The sequence below is a fragment of the Drosophila mojavensis genome, unplaced genomic scaffold, assembly GCF_018153725.1.
Source record: "Drosophila mojavensis isolate 15081-1352.22 unplaced genomic scaffold, ASM1815372v1 contig_36, whole genome shotgun sequence".
NCBI classification, from domain to species: Eukaryota; Metazoa; Arthropoda; class Insecta; order Diptera; family Drosophilidae; genus Drosophila; species Drosophila mojavensis.
In genome coordinates, this window is record NW_025318858.1 from 1753397 (window position 1) to 1778450 (window position 25054).

A 25054-nucleotide genomic window follows, 5' to 3' on the forward strand; every position below is an offset into this window, starting at 1 on the left:
TTGCCTCTTTTTGATCTTACAGAAAAACAACGCTTGTCACATTGCGTCGGCTGCGGCGGCCAGATACACGATCAGTATATATTGCGCGTCGCACCGGACCTGGAATGGCATGCGGCGTGCTTAAAGTGCCAGGAGTGCAGGCAATTCCTGGACGAGAGCTGTACGTGTTTTGTTCGCGATGGCAAAACCTATTGCAAGCGTGATTATGTTAGGTAAGTTGACTGACTGATCAATGGGAAATACTCGATGTAATATGAATTACTTATCTAGTACAATTTGTAAGAGAATGTCCATAAATAGTATAGAGTATACTATAAAGTCTATACTAGTCTGATCTATGCAGTTCAATCCGATCCAAAAATATCCATATAAGGAGTCATATACCTCCCATAAAACAAGTTTTTAAGGAATGCAGTTTTCACCTGCATCAACTCAACAAGTGAACTCTTAACCAATCTCCAAAACCATTTGACTTTGGCTAATTGTGAAAATTAGTTAGCTGACAGTTGAGATTATCCGCTGATACCCTGTAAATTGGGGTGCTGTCACATGGCCCACTCGTTGGCCGGGCAGCAATTGTAGCAGCTCGACACTTGTTAGCCATGTTAATTAGATGAAGCTTGCCAACTGGAATCTTGTTTTGGGGCTAGCAGCTCGCTAACTGCGACTAGCTCACAGATTTCATCATCATCATCGTCATCGTCATCAATAGCAGCAGCAGCAGCAGCAGCAGCAGCAGCAGCTCTTGAGCTGAGGGGGAGGCTGGAGTCTGCCAACTATTTGCCATGCAAATCTTTGAATAATTGATTAGCACGTGCAAAGCTATAAATTAACACCTGACTTGCACAAATGATTGATGTTCGAGGCGGCGACGGCCACAAAAGACGGCGCTGCGTTTACTTTACTCTTTATTCGCTTATTTATTTAACTCTTCTTCTTCTTGCTTGCTTTTTTTTTCATTTTGATTCTGAATACCCTAAGATCATAAAATGTAAAATGACTAAAGCTGAGACAGTAGCTGCGAATATGTTGAGATTATGGCTGCAGATAGCAGATCTATGAAGAGGAATATATAACTATGCTTGTAGGACATATATAGTATATAGTATAGTATAGCTGTAGTATATAGTATATATAATATATAGTAATAGGATCTACTTCTATACGCTTTACATATCTCTGTTAAATTACATACTAATTAACAGAAACATGTTAGGCTGAGACTGAGCTGGCACAGCTGAGATTTTACGGGGTATCTGTGAGTCGAGCTTACACTTCATTTTGCGCTTGTTTGTTATTTATTTTCATTTGATTTAACATTTATTTGTCTGTTGAAAAGCCATAAAGAAGCATTTTTGGTGGGCGCACTTGAACGCCCCCAAGGCTATTTACACACACATCACATTTTTCACGTTTATCTCAAATCATGAGACGCCAACCAAACTCATCATCTTCTTCCTCTTCTTCTGCTGGTCTCATTTCACAGGTTATTTGGTACAAAATGTGATAAATGCGGTAACTCCTTTAGCAAAAATGATTTTGTGATGCGAGCCAAGACGAAAATCTTTCACATCGAGTGTTTTCGTTGCTCCGCGTGCGCTCGACAATTGCTGCCAGGTGAGTTGACTCTCTCCCTCTCCCACTCTCCCTCCCACTCTTTATCTGTATTTACTTAATCATAATAATATTGCTTTTGTTTACGTTACTCGTTCATCAGGCGATGAGTTCGCGTTACGCGACGCGGGCGCCCTCTACTGCAAGGAGGATCACGACGTCCTGGAGAAGTCCTCGCAGAGCAGCCTCACGTCCTCGTCCGTGGAGAGCAACAACAACATTAGCAGTAGTAACAACAACAATACAAACCTTAGCAATAATAACCATTCCAGCGAACTGGGCTCAATGTCGGGTAAGCGCCTCAATCTGTTCTAATTGACTTTCGTCTTTGATTGTCTCTATGAATGGACTATGGAATGGGTCAAAGGAGTTGCTCTTACTGGCAGCGTAGAGCCTAGAGCTCCCCTATAGCCTAGAGTTTAGAGTATTTACCATTTACCTTACCTACTTACTTTCAATTTCTCTTACTCTTTCTCTCTTTTTCTCTCACTTGATCGGTATTCCTTTTCTCTACTTCGCCCTCTCTGTCTCTAACTGTTTTTGCCATCTCTCTTTTCTCAATCTATTGCCTTCTGTCTCCCAAGAGAAGAAATAACTTATTCGTTCCCTCTCTGATTATGTTCCTGTATTTACTTTTCGCTCCCTTTTGTGACCCACTTATTGAGGACTTATCTTATATAAATAACTTTCAATTCTCTCCACTTACCCAATTATGACAATTGCAAAATGCAGTTTTGTTTTACACCTGGGACACCTGAAACACCTGGGCTGGCGGCCAACTCAATTAGCCCGAATTGCAATAGACTAAATGATTTTTTCGCGTAGTGCGCGAATGCGTTTATCGACTGCTCCACTTATTCGCATAGATTGAAAGCTCTAGCCCAATTAGGCTAAATAGTGGTGTGGGAGAGCGAGAGAGATAGACAGAGAGAGAGGGAGATGGGCTCGATTGAGTGGGTCGGCAAGCACAAAGGTTTGTTTTATTCTTAGAAAGACAGCGTTACATCCTTGTAACGCGATAAAGTGTCAATAGAAATCGGCAAACGTCAAACAATGTTCGACAATTGTCAAACCATATCGTCAACATAATCTTTCATTGTTTAAACTGAAAGAAGGGGGAAGAGAGAGGCCCAGAGAGGCACAGAGTGAGTGGGAGGGGGGTAGAGCGAGAGAGTGGGAGACTAGACCTTATCAACATGCGGCGGTGTTGTCAAAGTCTAGGCAAGCTCGTGTGCGGGCTAAACAGAAAGACACAGATAGATAGAGGGAGGGAGAGAGAGAGTGTGTCAGAGTGAGACAGAGCCAGATCGTCTCTAATAGTTGGGGGAATTCGCGAATGAAGCTTGGCTTGACTCGACTCGACTTGGCTTGGCTGCTGCGACAAACAAAGTCTTCAGCTTGCATTCAAGCATTCAGGCAGGCAAACAGAGTCGCTCCCTCTCTCTGTCTGTCTCTCTCCCTCTGCGCCACCTGCTACATCTTTGATTCAGCGTCCATTCATAGTTCCACTCGTTGTATTTGCGCTCAACTCGAATAAGGCACGCAGCAGCTTCAAGTGTTTGCCATATGTCGGCGCTTTGATCTCTGCTCGCAGTCACAGTCACAGTTCGCAGTCGCAGTCGCAGTCACAGTCACAGTCACAGTCGGTGGCCGCTTTAATTTGTATAAAAGTATTTTTCTTTTTGCCAAAAACTTTTTTGCTGTTTGTCTTCAATTTGTTTTGTTTTTCGCTTCAAACGAAACGCCGCTGATCGATTGTAGCGCTCGGCTCATTCATCGATGCGATCGTTATCGAAATTAGATAACGATAACAACTTGTTTGGCTGTTGTGAAACACGACTTAATTACGAACCACGCACCAAGACCAAGAACTCATCTCCCTCTGCCTTCTGCCCTCTGTCTCTACCCCTGCCTCTACCCCTGCCTCTACCCCTGCGTCTACCCCTGCCTCTACCTCTACCTCTGCCTCTATCTCTGCTCGTGCCATGGACATCTTTTTGGCCCGTACACAGCCTCCTCTTTGATCTTGAGCGGAGAGAGGGGCGCACGAGCAGTTTGACTCAGGGTCGCCAACTGCTGCTATTTTTGGCCGTTTCTTGCGGTCTATTGGAATTCGTCTCTCTCTTTTCTTCGTGGCCGTGCAATTTATCAACGCGTAGTTCAAAGCGATTGCAAAAATAGCAAAATGATTGCGAATTGACAAACGATATGGGTGAAACACATCTCCTCAGAGATCATTTCAAGATAAGAGACCTTTCTGTAGTATCTACATAAATGTAGGTCGTACATTGGTTTGTAATAGGAGACTAATTCAGCGTCAGACTAATAGGGCAGGGAAACAAGGGAGAGTGGTGCATGACTAGAATATACCCTGAGAGTGATATTTCTATGTCTACTCAGTTAAATAAACTGTTTAGCGATTTTTGAAGGCTTCGGCCATGCCTCCTGCTGCCTGTAACAAAATCGAACATTTTCGTCAATGCTCCTTGCCTTGCCTTGACTCACATCAGATATAACACAGCTCTCGACACATAAACACCTAAAATAATTTAATTTTTTTTTTTAAATATAGTAAAATACAACACAGAACTCTTCTTTTTCGTATTCCAGATTCTGGCAGCGAATCGGGCTCCCACAAAAGTATTAGGGATAAACGTCCATCGGGTCCCTCGGACGGGAAGCCCACGCGAGTGCGAACAGTGCTCAACGAGAAGCAGCTGCATACCTTGAGGTGAGCATGCGCCCAGCTAGCCCAGCTAGCCCCGCCCACCAATACTAAATCTCGAATCACTCAATCTTTTGTAGAACCTGCTACAATGCTAATCCGCGACCTGATGCGCTAATGAAGGAGCAGCTGGTTGAGATGACGGGCTTGTCGCCTCGTGTCATTCGCGTCTGGTTCCAGAACAAACGCTGCAAGGACAAGAAGAAGACTATTCAAATGAAGTTGCAAATGCAACAGGAGAAGGTAACGCGCTCTCCCCTCTTTCACTCTCTCTCTCTCTCTCTCTGTGGACATTTTTCACATGTGACTTTGCTTTACCTTGCAGGAGGGTCGCAAGCTGGGCTACGGCGCCATGCAGGGCATTCCCATGATTGCCAGCTCACCCGTGCGACACGACTCACCGCTGAATCTGCAGGGACTCGATGTGCAGACATATCAACCGCCATGGAAAGCCTTAAGCGACTTTGCCCTGCACGCCGATCTGGACAGCAACGGGGCCATCAATACGCACACGCCCGCATTTCAGCAGCTCGTCAACCAGGTGAGCAAAGAGCCATGAGAGTGGCCAGCTATTGCAGCTGATTGTGAGGCTGAACTAGTTATGAACAAATAGGGAACTAGTTCTTCCGAGAAAAGACTATTCTATTATATTTAATCTCTTCTCTCTCCCTCTCTCTCTCTCTCCCTCTCCTGTAGATGCACGGCTACGATTTGAATGGAATGCCCGTGCTGCCGCCACATCCGCCTCAGGGACCGCACCCCCCGCCGCCGGGCCAGCAAATGAACGGGCCGCCCGGCGGGAGCAGCCTGGACTCGGGCATCACGTCGCACCACCATCCGGACAGCACCGATTCGTATGTGACGTACCTGGAGAGCGATGACAGTATGCAAGGCAGTCCATAGACAAAACGTACCGAATCTAATCTCAGCTTCTTTTGTTGCTCCAGAATCCAAGCTGGCGCTGACGCCATCCTCCTCGTCATCGGCATCGGCGGCCACATCGATCTCATCGCCGCCGTCGTCCGCAGTGGTGGGTGGGGCTGGTGCGAATCTTGTGGGCGTGGGCGTGGGCGTGGGCATAGGTGTGGGCATGGGCGTGGGCATGGCCGAGGGCGGCAATCCGTCGGCCACGGAGCAGCTGATGCAAATGCTACAGAAAGTTACCGGCTCGCCGGCATCAGTTCTCTGAGCTTGGGAGCGTGGCGGCTGCGATGGCGAGGTTGAGGATGCAAGATCAAATGCAGTTGCTGCTGCTGCTGCTGCTGCTGTCAAACAGCGCAAACAGCGCAAACAGCTCGCGGGCTTGTGCAATGTGGCTGATGAAGCCGTTGCGCCTCGTCTCAGTTTTTGATTCGGTGCCAAAAACTAGTCTCTGGGCCAATTGCCTGGCATTCGGAAGTGGGTCTCCAGGCTCCCTCCCTCCTCTATATCTCCATCTCCTACTCCTTATTCTTCTGTCGTTTCCGATATCTCCATTCCTATTGCTTAACACTCTAACACTACCTCTCACACTTTACCCCTGTACGGCTGCAGGTTTCGGTACACAGAAAAAAGAAAAAACGAAAATACGGAGACGATTTCAAGTTTCAACTTTCATTTCATCGTTTTCTTTGTTATGTAATATACGTAATATTTTTGTTGTTCTTTGAATTAATAATAACGCAAAAAAATAAAAAAAAATAAAAAAATGAAATATATGAAAAAAAAAAAAAAAAAGAAATGCTCATACACTTGAAAAGTTTTAACAATAATTTCGCATTAAAAAACAAGCTCGTCAAGTAGGGAATTTCATTAAACACACACCACAAAAATTGTAAATAATTTTTTATATATACATACACATATATTTTCATTAAAAATGCAAAAAACAATACAAAAACAAAATCGAAATTCATATGCGTACATTAAAAGCCCAAAATGGAAATGCAAAACGAGAAATTGACTATAAAAATGAACACAAAACAAAACAAGAACCTCGTGTGTATTATATGAGTATATATAAACTGCAAAGTAAACTAAACTATAAAGAATTCAAAAACAAATCGCACTTGGCCAGTTGTAAATCGAATTAACAAAAAACAAACGCTACGTTAAGTTCATTAAATTGTATTAAATGAAAATGAAAATCGAAGGAAGAAATATGATGGAAACGTATGTAAGTGAGAAAACTGTAACTAAATCTAGACTTATTTGTTAGTTTATATAATATATATATACACACATATATATATTTCCATTAATACACAAGAAACGAATGCAAACTGTAAGGCAGCGAACGTACCAAGGATGTTTAATACATTGTTTCGTGAAACAACTAATGTATTTTCAATAATATTTAAATAATATTAATAATAAACAGAGCATAAGTAATTTTAGTAACTATAGAAAATGTTTAAATGAAATTACAAACGAAAATAAATAACAAAAATCAGCATAAATTTAATTGTGGTATTTTTTGGGATTTTACATTTTAAATTACGCGCCCCTATTGCTCTGTTAAGGAAAAAGTTGTTTTGTCATTTCAAATTGAAGACTTCGCGCGCCTATTTGACTGTTAAGACAGTATGGTATTTTAATTGCTTGGCAGCACTGCCGAAGCGCAACCAACTTCAAGTGTATTCTCAGCTCATGTGCGCTGATTTTTGCGTGCAGCCAACTTCAAGTTAGCAGAGTATTGCGCACAGCCAACTTCACGCGGGCAGCACGTAAATAAGCTGGGAGGCTGTTTCTTATTCTGTTTTGAAATAATACAGTAAATAGTAAATAGTCATAGCAATGTCTATCGCTAAGCGTGTGCAGGTTTGTATTGATGTAATGCGGGGCTTGCACATTATAATCGAGCGTATTGTTCACAGCAATGGGCAACATTTGCGCGTACCTGGCACATTTACGATTGCACCTGGCAAAATCCTTTCGAGTCCGCTCAGCTGGTTAAAACACATTTGATGGGCCTGCATAAGCCCATTTACCATCCAATGAGTAAGTATAATGCAGCACTGATTTGATTTAATATAGTTTTAAGTGAAAACGTGTGAAAAATCAAACCGCGAATTTCTGTGCGCTTCGTTACGTCACAAGCGCCTGCATTATTATTGTTGTTGTTGTGAAACATTTGCCGGCTGAACGAAGAATTGAATGAAGAATTGTGAATCCCGTGGTCAGTTCTAGGTTAGCTTTATACTAGTATGCTCCAAACCAAACTTAATCGACATTGTTCTTGTAGATGACTGCGGCGACCATGTGGTGCTGATCAATACAAAAGAAATAGCGCTGCCCGGCGATGAGTGGGTGAAGCGTGTCTATTTCCACCACACCGGCTATCCAGGTGGTGCGTCCTGGACGTTGGCTTGGCAGCTGCACGAGAAGGATCCAACGATGGTCATGAAAAAGGCTGTTTACAATTCCATGAGGGGCAACCTGCAGCGCAGGCACACAATGCAGCGATTGCATCTGTTCGCTGATGACCAGGTGCCGGAGGAGATTCTCACGAATGTGACAAACCAAATACGCACACCTCGCACTGTGCCCCAGCGATTGGATCATATTGATAAGGAAACGCTGGAGAATTTCCCTGCCATTGTGGATTATCCCAAGGACTATGTGTTGCGATAAGACGAATACTAAGGGTATTGTTAAGCAAAATATAATATTGTTATTTACAAAATTAAGCGTTGGCTTTTATTGTCTGGCCAAAGCAGATAGGTCATAATTTGCTTGAAGAATAAAACTGGTTTTTCATATATTTTATATGTCTGCCCAATTTGAATAGCAACGAAATATATTTAAGCATATCGATACTTTTGATATCGATAGCTTTTCCGCAGCCCTGGCTTGTTTTTTATTTTCGTCTGCCGGCAGACAGCAGTGAATTGCATTAATACTCAATTTTTAAGCAACACCCACTCAATTTTTAACTGGTGTGATCATCAATAATTGCGTTTTAAGACATTCCGCAAGCGCAACAGCTGGTGAGAGTTGAATCAAATCGCGCTGTGCCATACCTTTCGAAAACTTGCTTAAGGCTTACCATTTTATCTTTCTCTCTCATTTTCCGTTGTTTTGCTTGCAGTCACCACACGAACCTTGTGCACGACACATCTGCAGAAAGAGTCTCAGCATTCGCAGCTTTTGCCCATTTATCAGGTGAGAAAACGTAATATGGGTCGTTTGAGCAGCGTCGATCCCAGCTCCTACTCCGAGCCAGAAAAAATAACCACCGAGCACACCGCTATCCACTGGAATGTGGATTTCGAGACAACGAAGCTGCGCGGCAGTGTTCTGCACAAATTCAAAGTGCTGACCAGCAACCTGGAGAGCATTGTAAGTAAATTGGCAGTCAAACTTTATAGTGTAACTAATTGGATATTGGTTTAACTAGCTTCTGGATGTGCGTGACATTGAGGTGAAGAATGCCACGTTGCTTGCTGGTGGGTCGGAGCAGCCTATCAATTACTTCATCAGCGATCCCGTGCCTGATGTGGGCCAGAAACTTACACTGGAGTTGCCAGCCGGCACAGCGAAGGGCAGGTAGGGGAGCACTCGATAAGCCCGCTAGCGAGCTAATCTATATGGCACCTGTAAATAATGCCACTTATAATCATACATATCTGTATCGCACAGTCTTAACGTACGTATTGATTACGAGACGGCTAGCAACGCCAGTGGGCTGCAGTGGCTGAACCCGAACCAGACCTTGGGCAAGCAGCATCCGTACATGTTCTCGCAATGCCAGGCTATACACGCTCGCTCCGTGATGCCCTGCCAGGACACACCGGCTGTGAAGTTCACCTACGATGCCGTCGTGGAGCACCCCAAGGAGTTGACCGCGCTGATGAGTGCTCTGATCGATAAGAACGAGCCGGGAAAGACGTACTTTAAACAGGAAGTGCCCATACCAGCGTATCTGGTTGCCATCGCCATTGGCAAACTTGTGTCCCGCCGCTTGGGCGAGAACTCGAACGTGTGGGCCGAGGAGGCTATCGTTGATGCCTGCGCCGAGGAGTTCTCGGAAACATCTACTATGCTGAAGACCGCCTCCGATTTGTGTGGACCCTACGTGTGGAAGCAGTACGATTTGCTTGTGATGCCGCCCTCATTTCCATTTGGTGGCATGGAGAACCCTTGCTTGACCTTCGTCACGCCCACTCTGCTAGCGGGCGATAAGTCTTTGGCTAATGTGGTTGCCCACGAGATCGCACACAGCTGGACGGGGAATCTTGTGACCAACAAGAACTTTGAGCATTTCTGGCTAAACGAGGGCTTCACTGTCTTCGTCGAGTCCAAGATTGTGGGTCGCATGCAGGGCGCCAAGGAGCTGGACTTCCGCATGCTGAGCAACCTCACCGAGCTGCAGGAGTGTGTAAGTAACTTCTACTATCTATATTTTATTTATTATGAACCATGATTTCTGTTCTGCAGCTACGCACTCAATTGGCTGGCACACCGGAGCTTACACGACTCGTGGTTGATTTGAGCAACTGTGGACCGGATGATGCATTCTCGTCTGTACCTTACATCAAGGGCTCGACATTCCTGCGCTATTTGGAGGATTTGTTGGGCGGTCCCACTGTCTTTGAGCCCTTCCTGCGCGACTATCTGAAAAAGTTTGCGTACAAGTCGATTGTCACGGATGATTTTAAGGGCGCCTTGTACGACTATTTCAAGGATACGGACAAGAAGGATAAACTAGGTCTTGTGGACTGGGAATTGTGGCTGAAGTGCGAGGGAATGCCACCCATTATACCGAAGTATGTGGGCTGAATTTTATGACAGAATTGAAATATTTAGTATTAAATATTGTTTTCAGATTCGATGAGTCCCTTGCAAATGTGACCAAGAACCTTGCCAGCCAGTGGAGCACAAAGACTGTGGATGAACTGGCCAAGAGCACGGACATTAACCAGCCCATTTCGATACACCAGTTGATTGAGTTCCTGGGCAAACTGATTGAGTGCAAGGACATTGTGGAGCTAAACGAACGCAAAATCGAGCTACTGGAAAACACGTACAATCTCAAGAAGTCGAAGAATGCCGAAGTGCGCTTCCGCCTCAATCGCTTGATCATACGTGCTCGCCTTATCCAGCGCCTGGACGAGATTATCGAGTTTGCCAATTCGAACTTCCGCATGAAGTTCTGCCGCCCCATTTATCGGGACTTGGCCGCGTGGCCCGAGGCCAAGCCGCGGGCAGTGGACAACTTCCTCAATGTCAAGGACCAAATGATGGCCGTCTGCTCGCACACCATCGAAAAGGATCTGGGCCTGAAGTAAACCCAAATTGCATTTAATAAAGTTCAACTTGAAGCTGTTTTCGAAAAACAATGAAAAAGACTACAAAATTAACAAAAAATTTCAGTATATATTATTCTCTGGCTTTTCTTGAATGATTGTTTTTATTAAAAAATAAGCAAAACTACGTTTATAACAAGTTGATTTTCCATTCCATGCTCATCGTATGCGACTCTTTTAAATGTACTTTGTCATCTCTCAAATTGAATTTTTTGCATTCCGAATTTGTCGTAAAATTTTGTGTATCCTTATTTTGTTTTTCAACTATTTTTCGTGCAATTGGCCCAAAGCATTGCCAATTTTTTGTGTTCCTCACATTCAAATTAGGGATATTTCTCTCAATTTTTGTAATTCGTTTCGACTAACATTAAATTTTGTACAACTAACCAAATGTTGCTCAAGTTTTCGGGTCCTATGCGACAATTATACTTTGAATGCCTTTTAACTTAGTTATATTCTTCTGTTATATATTTTGTTTATCATTTTCTTGTTCATCTTGATTTAAATTCTTTAAAGTTCTGCTCGTAAATACACACACACACACAGATATTAAATTTATTATTGTTTTTGCTTGCATTTTGTTTTTCAACTTTACGAGTTTTGCTTTTACTTTTGTTTAAACTAATCAACAATTTGTTTTTTATTTTCTTTGTTTTCTTCTCTCTTTTGTTTTGTTTGTTTTACATTGACCAAAATGCAACCTCAACATTATTGTTGTGGACAAAGTGTTTGTTATATAAATTTGTTGTTGCTCTTGTCGTTGAGGAATAAAAACTATCACGCACTAGAATTATCATTGGAACGGGATGTGGATGGACCGGCACCCAGATCATCTCCCACAACGAACGTGGGACTCTGGCGGGACGTGGACGTGGCAACCGGCTGGTAGTGATAGCCCTCGCGATAACGCTGATTCGGTTTTATCCGTGCGGTTTGTGTGTGACCCAATGTCGGACGCTGATTAAGCTCATTGGGTCGTTTGGCTGCAATCGAGAGAAGGCGAGACGAGAGTGGACTGGTTAGTTAGTAAATAAACTCGATAGCTTATACATCAAATTTCAATAGATTTAGAATCTATATTCTATTTATAAAGCTTTAGCAAATACTCATACTTGAAATGATTTCAAATCAAATCACGCCCACCACAGGATACGCAAGCTCTTCTTGCAAAAAAAAAACTATATCATACTTTTAGGCTGTATATTATTTAAGCATAACCCAATAGATCTATTGGGCATTATTTGTAAAGCAAAAGCAATTAAGAGAATGTTCTCCTTAAGATAATTCTTTGGCGTATATAAATATTCTAGAGTTACTGTATCGATTTATCGATATCGATATCGGTTAGGGAGTCCTGCTGGGAGCTAACAGTTTAAAAATTTCAGCTCTTCGTGGTAGTCGTCACAGGGCTAGATCTAAGCATTCTGTGTATCATGTTAGCTAACTTAACATACTGTAATTGCTGTATCCAGCTTAACTAAATTCTGCAGAGCTAAATTCAGAATATATTTGAGGGACATGCTCTCAATTTCCTAGGGTAAGTCATCTTTTCTATGGTCTCATTTCTGTATATTTCGAATTTGTAGAATCCCAATATAGTATTTGGGGAGTACCTGCATATATATATATATATATATATATATATATATATATAGAGCTTAATCTATGTATTTAAATCTACTACATGATGAATCTACAATTGTTATAATAGATCTCTGTTAATGATCTACATGTTGAGTACATCATATCATATACATATCCTTCTTCCCAAAAGTTCTTATACGAATAGCATAAGGTACTATACTACCAGTACTTTAGCATAGCATAATATATTAGGGTTTAGCTGAAACTCTTGAATCTTATGACTAGATTTAATATACTATGAACACCTAGTCTTCTACTTGATTCAGACTAGCTCCTAGTTCCAGTCTGATGAATAGAAAGGAACTTTGGGTTTTTAAAGTTATTCCCATTAATATGAATATAAATTTTTGTGGTTTTAGATTTGCATTTCTATCAACTCCCAACTCAAGCACTTTGACGCTGCAACTCACCAGGTATATAAGGCTTTTGATTATAGGACGATTGTTGTTGTTGTTGGTTGTATGCATCGGGCGCCGTTGCATTGCCATTGGTCTGGCTGCTGTGCTGATAGGGCGTCAGATTGTGGCCAGTGTCTGGCTGTAGCTGGAGATCGGTGCTGTTGATGGGGCTCATCGGCGTCATTTCGCGATCTTCGATAAATAGTTCGCTGGCATCGTCGGGCACCTGGCGATACTGCGACCAGGGCCAGGAGGCGATGCCCGACAAGAGGAGCGCCTCCAAGGCGCAAATGTAGCCAATTAGCTAAGGGAAAGTAAACGGAAATTAAGATAAATCCATAATGGATCTTGGAGCTGCTTACGCCTGTGGCTAGTAACGTGTCCTTGGAGTGCTTGGATACCCAGGTGTACTCGGTCGCATAGAGCACCATGTGGACGAGCAGAGTGGAGCTCAAAATAAATATTAAACCAATGCTCAGGTACATCCACGTGTTCTAGAGGAAGGATAGAGAGATTAGCTCGTATGTAAAGAGAGAGAGAGAGAGCGAGGGGGAGAGAGGGACTACGCATACGCACCACCTTCGTCCAGTTGAATGGGAACATTAGCGCTATGTGCGATATATCGAGAAAGATCATGAGGCATGTGATGAGTAGCGAGAAGAGCGCACAGAAGACCATCAGCCTGAGGCGCCCGATGAGTGGCAGTAGAAAGAGGCCCACCTGTACGGTGCCCGCGGAGCACTCGCAGGCAAGGCAGACGGCCGAGGATAACTGCAGAGCAGAGCGCAGGATAATAAATAAACTGGTTAAGAACTGCCCAGATGATGATAGTCTCTGGCCATGGCCACGGCTTACCACCAGTAGTATGCGCACAATCCCTGTAGGCGTTTTCAAGTGTTGCGGATCACAGTGTAGGGCGACGCCCCATGGCAGCGGCGTTTGTTGTTGCTGTTTGTAGTTGGCGTGCGAGTCCCAGGAGGTGCACGTGCCCAGCGGCGATTCGAGTGAGAGCGAGAGCTCGCCGGCTCTGCTGCCAGCTATTTCAAAGTCCTGCTCATCGTCCAGCTGACAGCAGACCGGCTCCAGCTCCAGCTCACGTATCTCGTCCAGCAGCAGTTCTATCTCGTCCGTGCCATATAGATCAGATACAGACGGTATATAACGTTGGGGTTGTTGCATTGCCCGTTGCGGGATGTGTCCCACATCACCGTTGCGTGGCCTGGGCGTACAAAATTTGATGCCTGCGGCGCCGTTCTATCGCGTCCACGACTGGCTCGCCTCTGCTCAAACGTTTGCTTTATTAGTCCTATGCGTGGCCGTTGCCTGCGCCTGCAATGGAATGATAGTCGGTTAAGCATCGGCGATATTGATTATAGTAAGATTATAAAAGTTTCTTCCATTCATGCTACTCATGCGCCGTGTTGGCTATTCCAAGAGGATTGCGTACGAGAGAGGGCAAGCAGCTATATGAGGGACTGAAGTATCAATTATGAAAAGCTTGTTTGAGCACAATCAAGCCAAGAGCGTATTGTAGTACATCTCAAAATATATCTTATCAGAATATATATCAATCAACAAAAAATATTGTAGGCTAAGCGCATATTGTAATGCATCTCAATATACTTCCGATATCAATCAAGAACAAATAATGTATTGTATAATAAATATTATGAGTAATAGTTTGCTGAATATCCTGAAAAATATTCATTATTTCATATATCTGGCTTTAAAGCTGCATTCTTAAAGTGAGCATTCTAAAAATAATAACAACTTCATTATGTATTTTATTTTGATTTTTCAGTTGAGCAAAATCTTTAATTCATACAAACATTTACATTTCTATTATTTAGTATAATAATTTATTTGATTTAGCAGAGTTGTATATCAGTCATTCCATATTTAATGAATGTGGCCTTCGCAAAGCAAACATTTTATAGAGAAAACCTAATTTTATATATGCACATGTTTATTTAATTATATAAATAAATATATATGTAAATAATAACATTTGTAATTCATGAGGCTATCCATAAACTTTAGCCGTGCCAACATTTTCTCACTTGTCTCAACATGTCTGTCAGGCATTCCGATTCCATGCTGTTGCATGTTTAATTGGCAATTATAACAAATACTAGCATATTGCACATGGAAGGAAACTAATATGCTGGCATATTTAGCCCATTTGATGGTAGTTTGGCATTTGGCAGCACTGTTGCGTATGTAGCTGAGCTCCGCATGTTCGCTGAACGAAAACGATTTGCATTTAGAAATATTTCGCTGGAATTGAGTCATAGATATCATCAGTGAATACCATGAGCCACGCAAGAGCATTTAAGGGCCGACCTCAGCTCCGCAAAGCCACATTTGGTTTATTTGGATGTTGGCTGATTTTTATTGTGATACGAGCCGAGTTGTGTCAGCTGGCTCAGTTGGCTGCCAACTCGAAATGAAATCAAATTGAATTTCGACCTGGCCCCTGCGCGTATGCATGCTTTTTTTATGCCACACACCCAGGCAATTAACACAGAGGCAAACCAGATGTGTGGGTGTGATCTGATGTGCTGTGACGCCTGCATGAAAGCAACTCCATGGAGAATTTTTGGTATATTTCAGGCCCTGCCAGAAGCTGACTGCCTGGCTGGCCGCATTTCCTTGAGTTGTCATAATCAGGACACAAATGAAGGTAGCTTGTCATTGCTGTTGTTGCAGCACAAGGACTCGCTGCTGGCAGCGGGACAGCAAACAGTGGGCAGCTGCAGCTGGCTGGCCAGTCAACCTGCTGCTGCAGAGGATGCCACAGGCAGCTGCCTGCCCGACTGCCTGCTGCACATATGCGATACTGTGGCTGTTCGTGTGCCACTCTGTATGCGCGTGTGTGTGTGTGTGTGTGCGAGAGTCGACAGGCAATGTAACCATTTGTGCTCTCGTTCGTTGTTTGAACGTGAAGTTGTTGTCGCTGCTGTGGCGGCTGCTGCCACCGTTGTCCTTGCTCCAGTTTAAGCACCAGCCTCCGCCCCTCTTCTGCCCCCTCTGAGCAGCTCTCAGCTGCTCTGCCTGCTTATCTGTGCCCTGTTATCGCTGCAGATATGCAGTGACTGCATCAAGTGTCTAATGAGTGCGCGCTCGCCTTTCATCGCATCTTTCATCCCCATCATCATCCTCGCCATCTTCATCTTCATCTACAGACGTGCTCTATCTATTGAGGCAATGCGCTTATAGCATTAAGCTCTTCAGCCGTAGACAATGAAGCGCGCCCTTCAACTGCTCGCCTGCCTACCCCATCCGATGTCTGTGAGGCTTTTTTGCACAATTTGAAATCAATTATGCTCATCTGCATATAAACTGACTTGCTGGGCTCGGGGCAAGGGCTTCTGCCACTCTGATCCGCCTCATAGTTGGGCAAGTGGGGGCTGTGTCGCCTGCAGCGCCACCTAGCGGAAGTGCTTTGCATGCAAATTTATTGTCAATGCTTCATTCGCTTCGACTTCCACTTCGACTTCGACTTTGCTTCGCTTCGACTCTGGACACCAAATGGGCGGGGCTGCAACAGCAGTTGGGGCCACAGCTGGGGGTTGGGGGTTCATTTGAGGTGCCAACGCTGCTGCATTTCTTATTTATGAACGCGCATAGACAATGCTCGGCCTTTGTTTGAGCTTGTGCTCATATTACGAGTAGACCTCATATAACTTTTTCTACATATACATGTATGTATATAAGCATGCATGTATGTGTGTATATACATATGTATGTCTACTCCAGCCAGCCAGCCTTTGTCGCATTCAATGGACCGAAAGTTGCACCGTAAATAACTTTTAATAGAATTTCTAATGGGCTGCTATTTGGGCGTGGGGCCAAGCCACACACACACGCACACATAGACATAAATCTGATTTTTTTGTTGACTATATTTTAATATAGCAATAATATGTGGATATGCAATCAATCAAGATTTTAGTTCAGCTTTGATGTATTTTAATATATATTTAATTTATTTGGGGTCATTAGATATGTGCATATGTGAAAATCTATTAGCATTTAAGCTTAGTCTTCCTTAGACAATTTCTCCTGCATTGTTTTATGATTTTTGTATGTGACATTTCGGCTTAGTTTTTTGTAGATGAGCTCCTTGACACTTAAGCTGGCTTAATTTTGACGTCAAAGCTCAGCTGAGCTGATGTGAAAACAAAGTACTTTTTGTCACAAGAGATATATAGCGTATATACTTATATAGCCCTCTTGTTGTCAGCAGTAAATTATAATAATAATAACATTAAAAATAGAAAAGAATTAAAAATCAAATAATGATTCACACATAAATTTCAAAGATTCCAAATTGAATAGCAATGATAGCCTTTGGCCTTTGCTTAATACGTATGCATATGCTTTCCTTGAATAGAAGAGCCCTATAGATTTATCTTTTATACTATTCATTTAATTTACTATTTCTCTTTCAGTATATAAATATTCGAAAAGCAGTCTCCGAGTTGAGCCCTACAGCAATGCTTAAATCTCGTTCGCATTTTTAGCTCTTTGCCATTTATACAATGTTTATTGAATGAAACTTTATTATTTATAGTAAATCTATTCAAATTGGTTGGCGATAACAACGTTATCCTTTATGATAATACCAATGAGCCGAGTTGACCTGTGGCAACTGCTGCCACTTATCACCCATACGCCGCGTGTGCGATGAGGCAGCATCAAATGCTGTGGAGCAGCGCGATTTATGCATTCAGTCGGCGACTCTGAAACCTCGAATTGCGTATAAATTTTAGCTGAAATATGGCCATTTCTGTCTACTATGAACAGTAAACTTTCGACTTGTGGACGGTGCTGGACAGTGTGTGGCCTGGCCTGTGTAATGCCGTGCAGACAACAAGACTCTCGGCCCAAATTCTCAATGGCGACGCTCAATGCGGAAGATACATACATATATACACACATTTATATGTATGTGTGTGTGTGTGTAGAGGTCGCCGGACGGCGGGCTGATCGGTAGGGGTAGGGGATAAGACGGCTTAGCTAGCAGTTGCTGTCGGATTGGCGCTCTGCCTGCCTTATTATGCCGCCGCGTCGCCCTAGCCCGCAGCCCCCTACCCGTTGCGGAATTATCGATTACGAATGAATATTTCATTAGCAGACGTGCAGCACAGACAGAAGCAGTAGGAGCAGCAGCAGCAGCAGGCCGGGCCATTGGGGCACCGTCAGCGTCTACGTTGCTAACGCTTATGCTGACTTCATTGGCTTCCGTTTCCGTAGCCGTTAAGGATTCCGGGTCGCGTCGTTTGCGGCGTTCAATTAAAATGCAGCGTACTTTCCAGCTGCCAACTCTTCTCGCCTAAAACATAATGCATAATGATTTTTTCGTTTCTTCATTTCAGACTTTACACAATTATTCCCACTGGGTAATTAATGCAGCGCAGCAGCGTAGGAGGAGCAGCTACCAAATGGGTCTCGAGACGACTCGACTTGAGGAGGTAGAAGTGGAGCTTAAGTGTATTCCATTGAGGTTAATAGAAGGCTTCATTGGCAGCATTAAAAGTAGCCTCTTCATTTTTAATGGAAATTAGTTTTTACTGCACTTTGTGGAATTCACATTAAGCATGTAAAATGCAAAATAAAGCTTTTAAGTTGAAAACAAATATTTGTATTCTTCTTGACCATTACAGCAGAGTCGAGCAATGTAGACATACAATTAACATTTTGTACGTGTGCACACTTTATGTACAATATATACTAATATATGTATGTCTTTTATATTTTTCAGCAATATTCCTGAATGCAGTCCAAGGAAGATCGTTACACTACTAAGCGTATCCAAGCCAATCTGACCAAAGCTAACACCATCTGGACAGCTGGGAAGTCTGACGCGCTTGCTTACAAAAATATGTTGGCTTACACGCCCATTCTCTAGTTAAGGCTTAAAGCGCTAAATGCGTTATAATCTAACACAATAAGTCCCAAAAAATGGAACAGCATATATTTATGTATAACTCTAATCATACTCTACTTTAATTATTGTAATACATGTCTAATTTAATACTTCAAAAATACCAAATAAAACATGCCAAATTAGAAATAAACATGGTCTTCTTATTTACGGGGGGAAACAAAAAATAGGAGTGGGAAAATGCTCGTTGAGCAGTTACTAAGAGTAAATAAACGCCACGTGATGCGTGTGAAATACCAGGCAATCAGCATTGAGTAATAGCAGTAGGAGAGAGCGAAAAATGCGAAGTGCTCATTAACAGTCCCAAACAGTGCGCTGTTATGCTACTATTGGGCTAACATAAAAATGTTAGTTAACATAAACTTAATAATTTGTTAACATAAAGTTAACATTTTGTTAAAAGAATTATGTTAACTAATAGAAAAAATGCAAGTCACTATTGACAAATAATTTTCGTGGGCACAGCGGCCAGTGAGGAGCGTATTTTAGCTCCACATGTCTCAGAAGTACCAGGCGATCAGAAATCAATAGTAGGATGGAAAATGTTAAATAACAGTACACTGTTAATTTAACATTTACTTAACATAATTATGTTAAATAACAGTTTTATGTTAAAGTGCTGTTAAGTAACAGAATCATAACAGTGCACTGTTAATAAACTGTTAATGGGAATTTTTCCTCCTGCTATTCCTTTCTGTTCGCCTGGTACTTCGGATAAATGTGGAGCTAAAATACGCTCCTCACTGGCCGCTGTGCCCGAGGAAATTCTTTGTCAATAGTGACTTGCATTTTTTCTATTAGTTAACATAATTCTTTTAACAAAATGTTAACTTTATGTTAACAAATTCAGAGCTTTGTGTTAACTAACATTTTTACTTCTTTTTCATTTTCAGCCAAAAAGTATGCAAAGTGAAGTAAGTAAAAGTATGCAATGAATGCTTCCACCTCCTAATTATAGCCTGAAACCCCTGAAAATGCAAATTCAGGGTATAAAGGCTATGTCATAACATATTTAACAAGCAGAGGGAGGCGTGGCAGACCCTATATTGCATTATAGTAAGAAGAGAAAGTTTCTTTATACAGTTAGAAACAGTAGTATATACTTTTAAAAGAATATTGTTTCTGCTCTTCGTTTATAACTAATTTTTTTTTTTTTTTTTTTAAACAGATCATTGCGCCAATATGGAAATATGGGTGCCAAATCTGGGGACTGGCTTGTGATAGCCAAGTTCATCGAATCCAGGCCACCCAGAATAAAATCATGAGATTGCTTACCGGCTGCGAGTGGTTTGTTCGAAACACCATACTGCACAGAGACCTGAAACTCGCCACTGTCTTTGATGCGATAAATCAGCACTCTAGCCGGTACAATGATAGATTGGAGCGGCACAAAAACAGGCTAGCAAAAATGCTCATAACAAACAGAACTCCTAGGAGGCTTAAAAGGAGACAACCAAGGGACCTGATTCTCCGATCGCCCCGGATGACGGTCAACAGGAGTTGACATATAGCTGCCATCATTGTGTTATTATTGTATTATGTTGTAAATATTTGTAATTGTAAATATTCGTAAATTGCGACAGCAACGTAAGTTGCCGGCGCGCCCTAAAGGGCTGAATGAACAGATAATAAGCTCACAAAGGGGTTATCGAAAAACCTCGTATGGCTTTAACAAATAAAAAAAAAAAAAAAAAAAAAAAAAAAAAAAGTTTCTGCTAAATTCGTTATACAAATAAAAGCCTATAGTAAATATAGAATAGCCAACAAATCTATTTACGTATACACCAATAGATTCGCGTAGAGAAGGTAAAACCTTCAAAATGCTCAACCCAAACGTTAAGAGAGACTCATGAAACATATAAATTCATTCATATGAACTAATAGTCTCTCATTTATTTGATAGTTTGGGTCGCTTTAATGGCAATCAGGGCATACAGGAAAGGGTCAGCGGTATTATTTACCACGCCTCTCCTGTGCCAATCGGGTAAAGTTGAGAACGAAGTGTTTTTTATGCACATTTGTTGAGTAACATGTTTATTATACGCTGTAATCGCATTGATATATCTGCTATATTTTTAGTCCCGATGATATTCCAATCAAGTATCAGGGTACTATTTTAGATAGCTTGTATGTAGCTATAATATGTGATAAAGCTATAGAATTGACGATTTCCCACGATTCTAGCCGCATATCCAAAAATGTCTGAATACTTTTTAAATTGAAGGTAGCAACGATTACAAGCGCCTAGCTCTGATTTGCAGTTAGCGTCGTGAATGGGCCAAAAGACCCCGTTCTGGCCCACGTTTTAGCCACGTTTCGTGCTCAGTTGATGGCCATAATTGCGAATACTAATAAATAATCAATTACCTTGGCAAATAGCTGCTTAGTAAACAAAGCAATAAATTAAATATGTATAAATAATAATTACATCAATAAAATAATTATACCTAAAAAGAGAAGAGAGAAAAACAAACACAAAGTAGGCTCTGCTAACTCACTCGCCCGGGCTGTACGTGTGTTAGCCCCAATGCTTTCATAGTCATAGTTCCACACTGCCTTTCTCGGACAACATATCTACTTTTTCTTTAAAATCCAAAAATATTTTCAGAGCAGAAAATTTCTATCTTTTTTTTTCCTTTTCAGTTGAAGTTTTAAAATTTTTAGTGTAAAAAAATTATCGATATTATTTTTTTTTTTTTTTTTTTTTTTTGTATCTGCTCGAAATGAACATGCAACAGGTAAAGTATATAAAATTCGTATTTAAATATAAATATTTAAATATATCCCAGCCACAGTGTGAATTGTACCCGCGTGTAAGAGCCACGGAATATTATCGTACACCCGAGCCGAGAGTTTCGATTCAGAGTCGCAAGGCCGAACATCCAAATAAGGAAAAGGATTCGCGGAGAAATGCAAATCTTTTGGCACCCCATATCATGCCCGCTCAGACATCGCGTATGCGGGTGCAGCGCGACAGCTACTTTTCCTAGGACGGTCGACTGCAGTTTGGTTGGTTCCCTGTATAGAGTTTTGATAATACGTGTTTTGTATTTGTCTTCCTTTTAAAAATTGATAGTGGCACTTTTTTTTTTTCGTACATAAAAAGGTCGTAATGTAAAATCCAAATTTCAAGTGTTTTATTTGCTATAAATGGTAATATATCGGAACCCAAAACAGATCTTGTGTATAAGACTGAAAGTTTGTTTCAGCTTGGTTTATTTTACATTCGATTTAGCCGCCTGTAGTTATCAATCAATATCAGTTGTCGGCACTTCACGGAGGCTAGCAACTGTTTTTAGTAAAATTTTCCCATATGAAATATTACAGATATTTGAAGTCCAAACGAATGTCGCGTTAAAGGTGTTTTAATACAAGTTGTATACATTTTTAAGGAGTACATTGAGAGTTCCTGATAGGTAAGGGAGTTGCTGAGGTCTGTTAAGCAGGCAATATGTATCATAAGAGTTATTATGTACCATTTGTAGCACCTATGTATACATGTATAAATTAACATCAAATGATTTCGACAAGAGAAGAAACACCCCAAGAATAGTTAATTAATCCCATTTTAATCAAAGTTTGAGATCTACGTACAACTTGCACGTATTTTATTCATATTCGTAATATCCTTTGGGTAATATATTATTTCAAATATATCACAATTAAATACGCGCTACTAAACAGGATGTAAAGGATATTCATATGAGTGTTTATGTGCGTATGGAAGGACGCTCTTGACAGATCTATTAGGGACTCATTAGGCTGGCGCCTCGGCAAGCTGTTGCCAGCGCTTGTTAATTCCCGAAAAAAAGGTGCTCGACACTAATGATAGGCAGCTGCTGCTCTGCCGCTCTGCTGCTTACGTAAGCTCCTAACGGGATATTTAGTGAGCTGTGTGTGAGTGCTAGAGTGTGAGTGTGAGTGTGTGTGTGTGTTTGTTATGCATATCATTGGTTTATATGTGTTTATGCTCGTCTCGCTGAAATGAACACCGCAGTGGCTGTTGGCTGTTGGCTGTTGTTTGGGGCACACCTGACACGTGAGCTCCATAACGGAGGCCTCGACATGTCATGGACGCGAATGCCGCGACACGCAAGCCCCAAGTCCCAAAGCGAGCCCAAGCGAACGTTTTCACTTTCGCCACACAAATCTTCGTTTGGCTTTCTGTTTAATGCGGGCATTAAATTAAGAGTGGGATGCCCTCAATCTCCCGCTCCCGCTCTCGCTCTCTCCCTCCCTCTTCCTCTTACTCTGCCTCTGTCGTGCACGCTCTTCCCTGTCTTGGTGGTCGGTGCAACAACCTCGTTTAGCCATTTGATTGCTGCATGTGGCTCGGGCACGACCTTGAACCACTTTTGATTTCTAATTTTGGGGGCTAGACGACTTGGAGCGCAACTTGGAATAACTTTGGCTGTCATCGCATGTAACTGCCAAGCAAGCGCCTACTCTATTAATAATGACCGAAAGCCTAACTGCAACTTAATTGCACACACAAGTGGCTGGGGCTATACAATCAAGTGAGTGGGAGGCCCTGAGTGTGTATGTGTGTGAGTGTGTGTAGCTACTATGACAGCAACTAAAAATAAACAAATGAGCCAAGCGCCCAAACGCTGTAATATGAGCAGAAAAAAGGACTGTGAGAGTGTGAGAGAGCGCGCTGTGCACGCTGTAGCTGGAACAGAGCGAATTGACACGAGCGAATTGAAATGAGCGAATTGAAACAAGCGACTGCGTACAGAGCGAACAGAGAGCAGAGCGACTGACGCTGCACAGCCATGCGAGTGTGAGTGGGCAGAGAGAGCATCAGAGTGAGTATAAAACTGAGTGTGAGTTGTTGTTGTTGTTGGGCCAATGGATTTCAAGGAAGTGAAATTGCTGCAGACAGGAGTTTGCCTAAGCACGCCCTTCGACCCGCCTGTCGCTTCCTGTATGTGTGTAAGTGTGCGTGTGTATGTATGTATGTGCGTGCGTATGCGTCTGTGAACATTTTGTTGTTTGTTGCAAAAACACGTTGGGCTTGCCTATGTAAAGCACACACACACACACTCCGCTGCTCACCTCTTCTCTCCTCTCTCTCACTCATTCTACTGCTCAGTGGCTCCACTTAAAAGTGTTATATTGACATTTGGCTACAATTTGAGCTGTCCAAAGCTTTATGATTTATGCTGCGCTGCATATGTAAATGTGTAATGTGTGCATATGCATATGCCTGTGTGCGTGTTTGTGTGAGTGTGCGTGTGTGTGTGTGTGCTGTAATCGTTTGCTCTATTTTTGGGGCTTAGTTGGACAACAGCAGCGCGCTGCAAAGCGTGCTATGAATTCTTGTTGTGGGCGGCTACATTTCGTGTATACAACTAGTTAAATAAAATGAAATTTTCTTCTATATATATATATATATATATTTTTTTTTTTTTTTTTTTTTTTTGCACTTGACCCACCTTTGTTTGGTGTTTTTTTTTTTTGCTGGATTGGATTTTTGTATTGTATTTTATTTGTTATATTTTATTTGATTTGCAGCTGCTGCTGCTTTTTCATGTGGCAAATGCGCGGCACGTTTCAACTAGGAAGTTTCTATTTCGATTTCTCTTACTTTGACAAGGGCACGCAAAAATCTACGAAAATTGCCTTTTTATATGCTTTTAAATGTTGCGCGAGTGTGTGTGTGTGTGTGTGTATGTATGAGTGTGAGTGTGAGTGTGTATTATGCTCGTCAAGTTTTATGTCAGTTCATTCATCGGCCAAAATGTTGGGCATAGGACGCAGGCTGTTGTCGCCTCTGCATGTGTGTGTGAGCGTGAGTGTCAGTGTGTGTGTGCGAGCGTGTGTATGTGTGCGTGTGCTGCGTGCTCCTGCCAATGTCAGATTTGTATTTTAGCGTCGATTTCGTTTTGGCTGCCTTCATATTTTTGCTCTCCAGTTCGATTCTTTTCTGTTTCTTTTCCTTTTTCCGCCTCGTGCTGTTTCTGTTTCTGTTTCAGTCACTTCGTCACTTTTTAATGAATTCAAATTCGGGATTTTCCAGCTGATTTTCAATTAGCATTCCGCATTTCATTTCGACACACGCAAAAATCATTATTCGGTGCGTCCGCCAGTATGCAACGTTTTTTTGCGCTGTCTTTGCGGGCCATGCTGCTGCCTTCAACACACACGCACACACACATTCACATACATGGGCGAGCAGAGAGATAGGCTAGGCCAGGCTGGGCTAGGAGACACACGCGTTCGCGGCACGTTTGCGAACTGGTCGACAAGGGGGCGCGGCTATGGGGCGAGCAACGTGCAACGCAAAGTAGCAGCAGCAGCAGTAACAACAACAGCAACAACGGCAACAACAACAACGACCACGGAATAGCCTAAAATAATGGCAGTCAACAACGACAACGGCAACGGCGACGGCGACGGCGACGGCGACGACGACAGCGACAACCGACAACGT

At 42.4% G+C, this 25054-nt stretch overlaps 4 protein-coding genes across 8 annotated transcripts in view; 3 read left to right on the top strand and 1 right to left on the bottom strand.

Moving 5' to 3' along the window:
• The window catches only part of LOC6575741 (insulin gene enhancer protein isl-1), a 29073-nt gene extending 23041 nt beyond the window's left edge, over positions 1-6032 (top strand). Inside the window, exons 2-9 of the mRNA XM_002001710.4 lie at positions 23-212; positions 1487-1617; positions 1718-1906; positions 4225-4345; positions 4420-4582; positions 4665-4880; positions 5036-5222; positions 5287-6032. Of these exons, the coding sequence (XP_002001746.1) occupies positions 23-212; positions 1487-1617; positions 1718-1906; positions 4225-4345; positions 4420-4582; positions 4665-4880; positions 5036-5222; positions 5287-5528 (1439 nt within the window). The 3' untranslated portion in view covers positions 5529-6032. The remainder of the gene's footprint in view (positions 1-22; positions 213-1486; positions 1618-1717; positions 1907-4224; positions 4346-4419; positions 4583-4664; positions 4881-5035; positions 5223-5286) is intronic.
• A 964-nt stretch (positions 6033-6996) lies between these two features.
• LOC6575743 (39S ribosomal protein L13, mitochondrial) lies at positions 6997-10702 on the top strand. 3 transcript variants are annotated; one of them, XM_015164788.3, is made up of 7 exons: positions 7008-7138; positions 7195-7318; positions 8409-8659; positions 8718-8866; positions 8960-9698; positions 9758-10086; positions 10146-10702. In XM_015164788.3, exons 1-7 carry the CDS (start codon positions 7115-7117, stop codon positions 10606-10608), a joined length of 2079 nt encoding a protein of 692 aa, XP_015020274.1. In that variant the 5' UTR covers positions 7008-7114; the 3' UTR covers positions 10609-10702. The 3 variants fall into 3 exon arrangements, with proteins under 3 accessions (XP_015020273.1, XP_015020274.1, XP_002001748.1); XM_002001712.4 differs by lacking the exons at positions 7008-7138; positions 7195-7318 and adding an exon at positions 8172-8307; XM_015164787.3 differs by lacking the exons at positions 8409-8659; positions 8718-8866; positions 8960-9698; positions 9758-10086; positions 10146-10702 and adding an exon at positions 7563-8007 and having other exon boundaries at positions 6997-7138.
• Positions 10703-11288: 586 nt separating this feature from the next.
• Positions 11289-25034, bottom strand: LOC6575744. Of its 2 annotated transcripts, XM_044008768.1 has the most exons (7): positions 24788-25034; positions 24057-24230; positions 13524-13997; positions 13245-13439; positions 13031-13162; positions 12681-12972; positions 11289-11609 (listed from the first exon to the last, which is right to left on the bottom strand). In XM_044008768.1, the coding sequence occupies exons 3-7, from the start codon at positions 13845-13847 to the stop codon at positions 11404-11406; spliced, it is 1149 nt and encodes a 382-aa protein (XP_043864703.1). In that variant the 5' UTR covers positions 13848-13997; positions 24057-24230; positions 24788-25034; the 3' UTR covers positions 11289-11403. The 2 variants fall into 2 exon arrangements, with proteins under 2 accessions (XP_043864703.1, XP_002001749.1); XM_002001713.4 differs by having other exon boundaries at positions 24057-25034.
• On the top strand, positions 21159-21744 carry LOC26527814. Of its 2 annotated transcripts, none has more exons than XM_015164789.3 (2): positions 21159-21356; positions 21408-21744. In XM_015164789.3, the coding sequence occupies exons 1-2, from the start codon at positions 21342-21344 to the stop codon at positions 21606-21608; spliced, it is 216 nt and encodes a 71-aa protein (XP_015020275.1). In that variant the 5' UTR covers positions 21159-21341; the 3' UTR covers positions 21609-21744. The 2 variants fall into 2 exon arrangements, with proteins under 2 accessions (XP_015020275.1, XP_032584276.1); XM_032728385.2 differs by having other exon boundaries at positions 21161-21356; positions 21414-21744.
• Positions 25035-25054: the final 20 nt, after the last annotated feature.

Coding starts and splice junctions, on each gene's coding strand:
- LOC6575743 (XM_015164788.3), top strand. CDS start 7,115: ATGTCTATCGCTAAGCGTGTGCAG. Junction 7,139..7,194: donor CTATCGCTAAGCGTGTGCAG/GTTTGTATTGAT, acceptor TATTGTTCACAG/CAATGGGCAACATTTGCGCG. Junction 8,660..8,717: donor CCAGCAACCTGGAGAGCATT/GTAAGTAAATTG, acceptor TGGTTTAACTAG/CTTCTGGATGTGCGTGACAT.
- LOC6575744 (XM_044008768.1), bottom strand. CDS start 13,847: ATGCAACAACCCCAACGTTATATACCGTCTGTATCTGATCTATATGGC. Junction 13,440..13,523: donor TTGTGCGCATACTACTGGTG/GTAAGCCGTGGC, acceptor TCTGCTCTGCAG/TTATCCTCGGCCGTCTGCCT. Junction 12,973..13,030: donor ACACGTTACTAGCCACAGGC/GTAAGCAGCTCC, acceptor ACTTTCCCTTAG/CTAATTGGCTACATTTGCGC.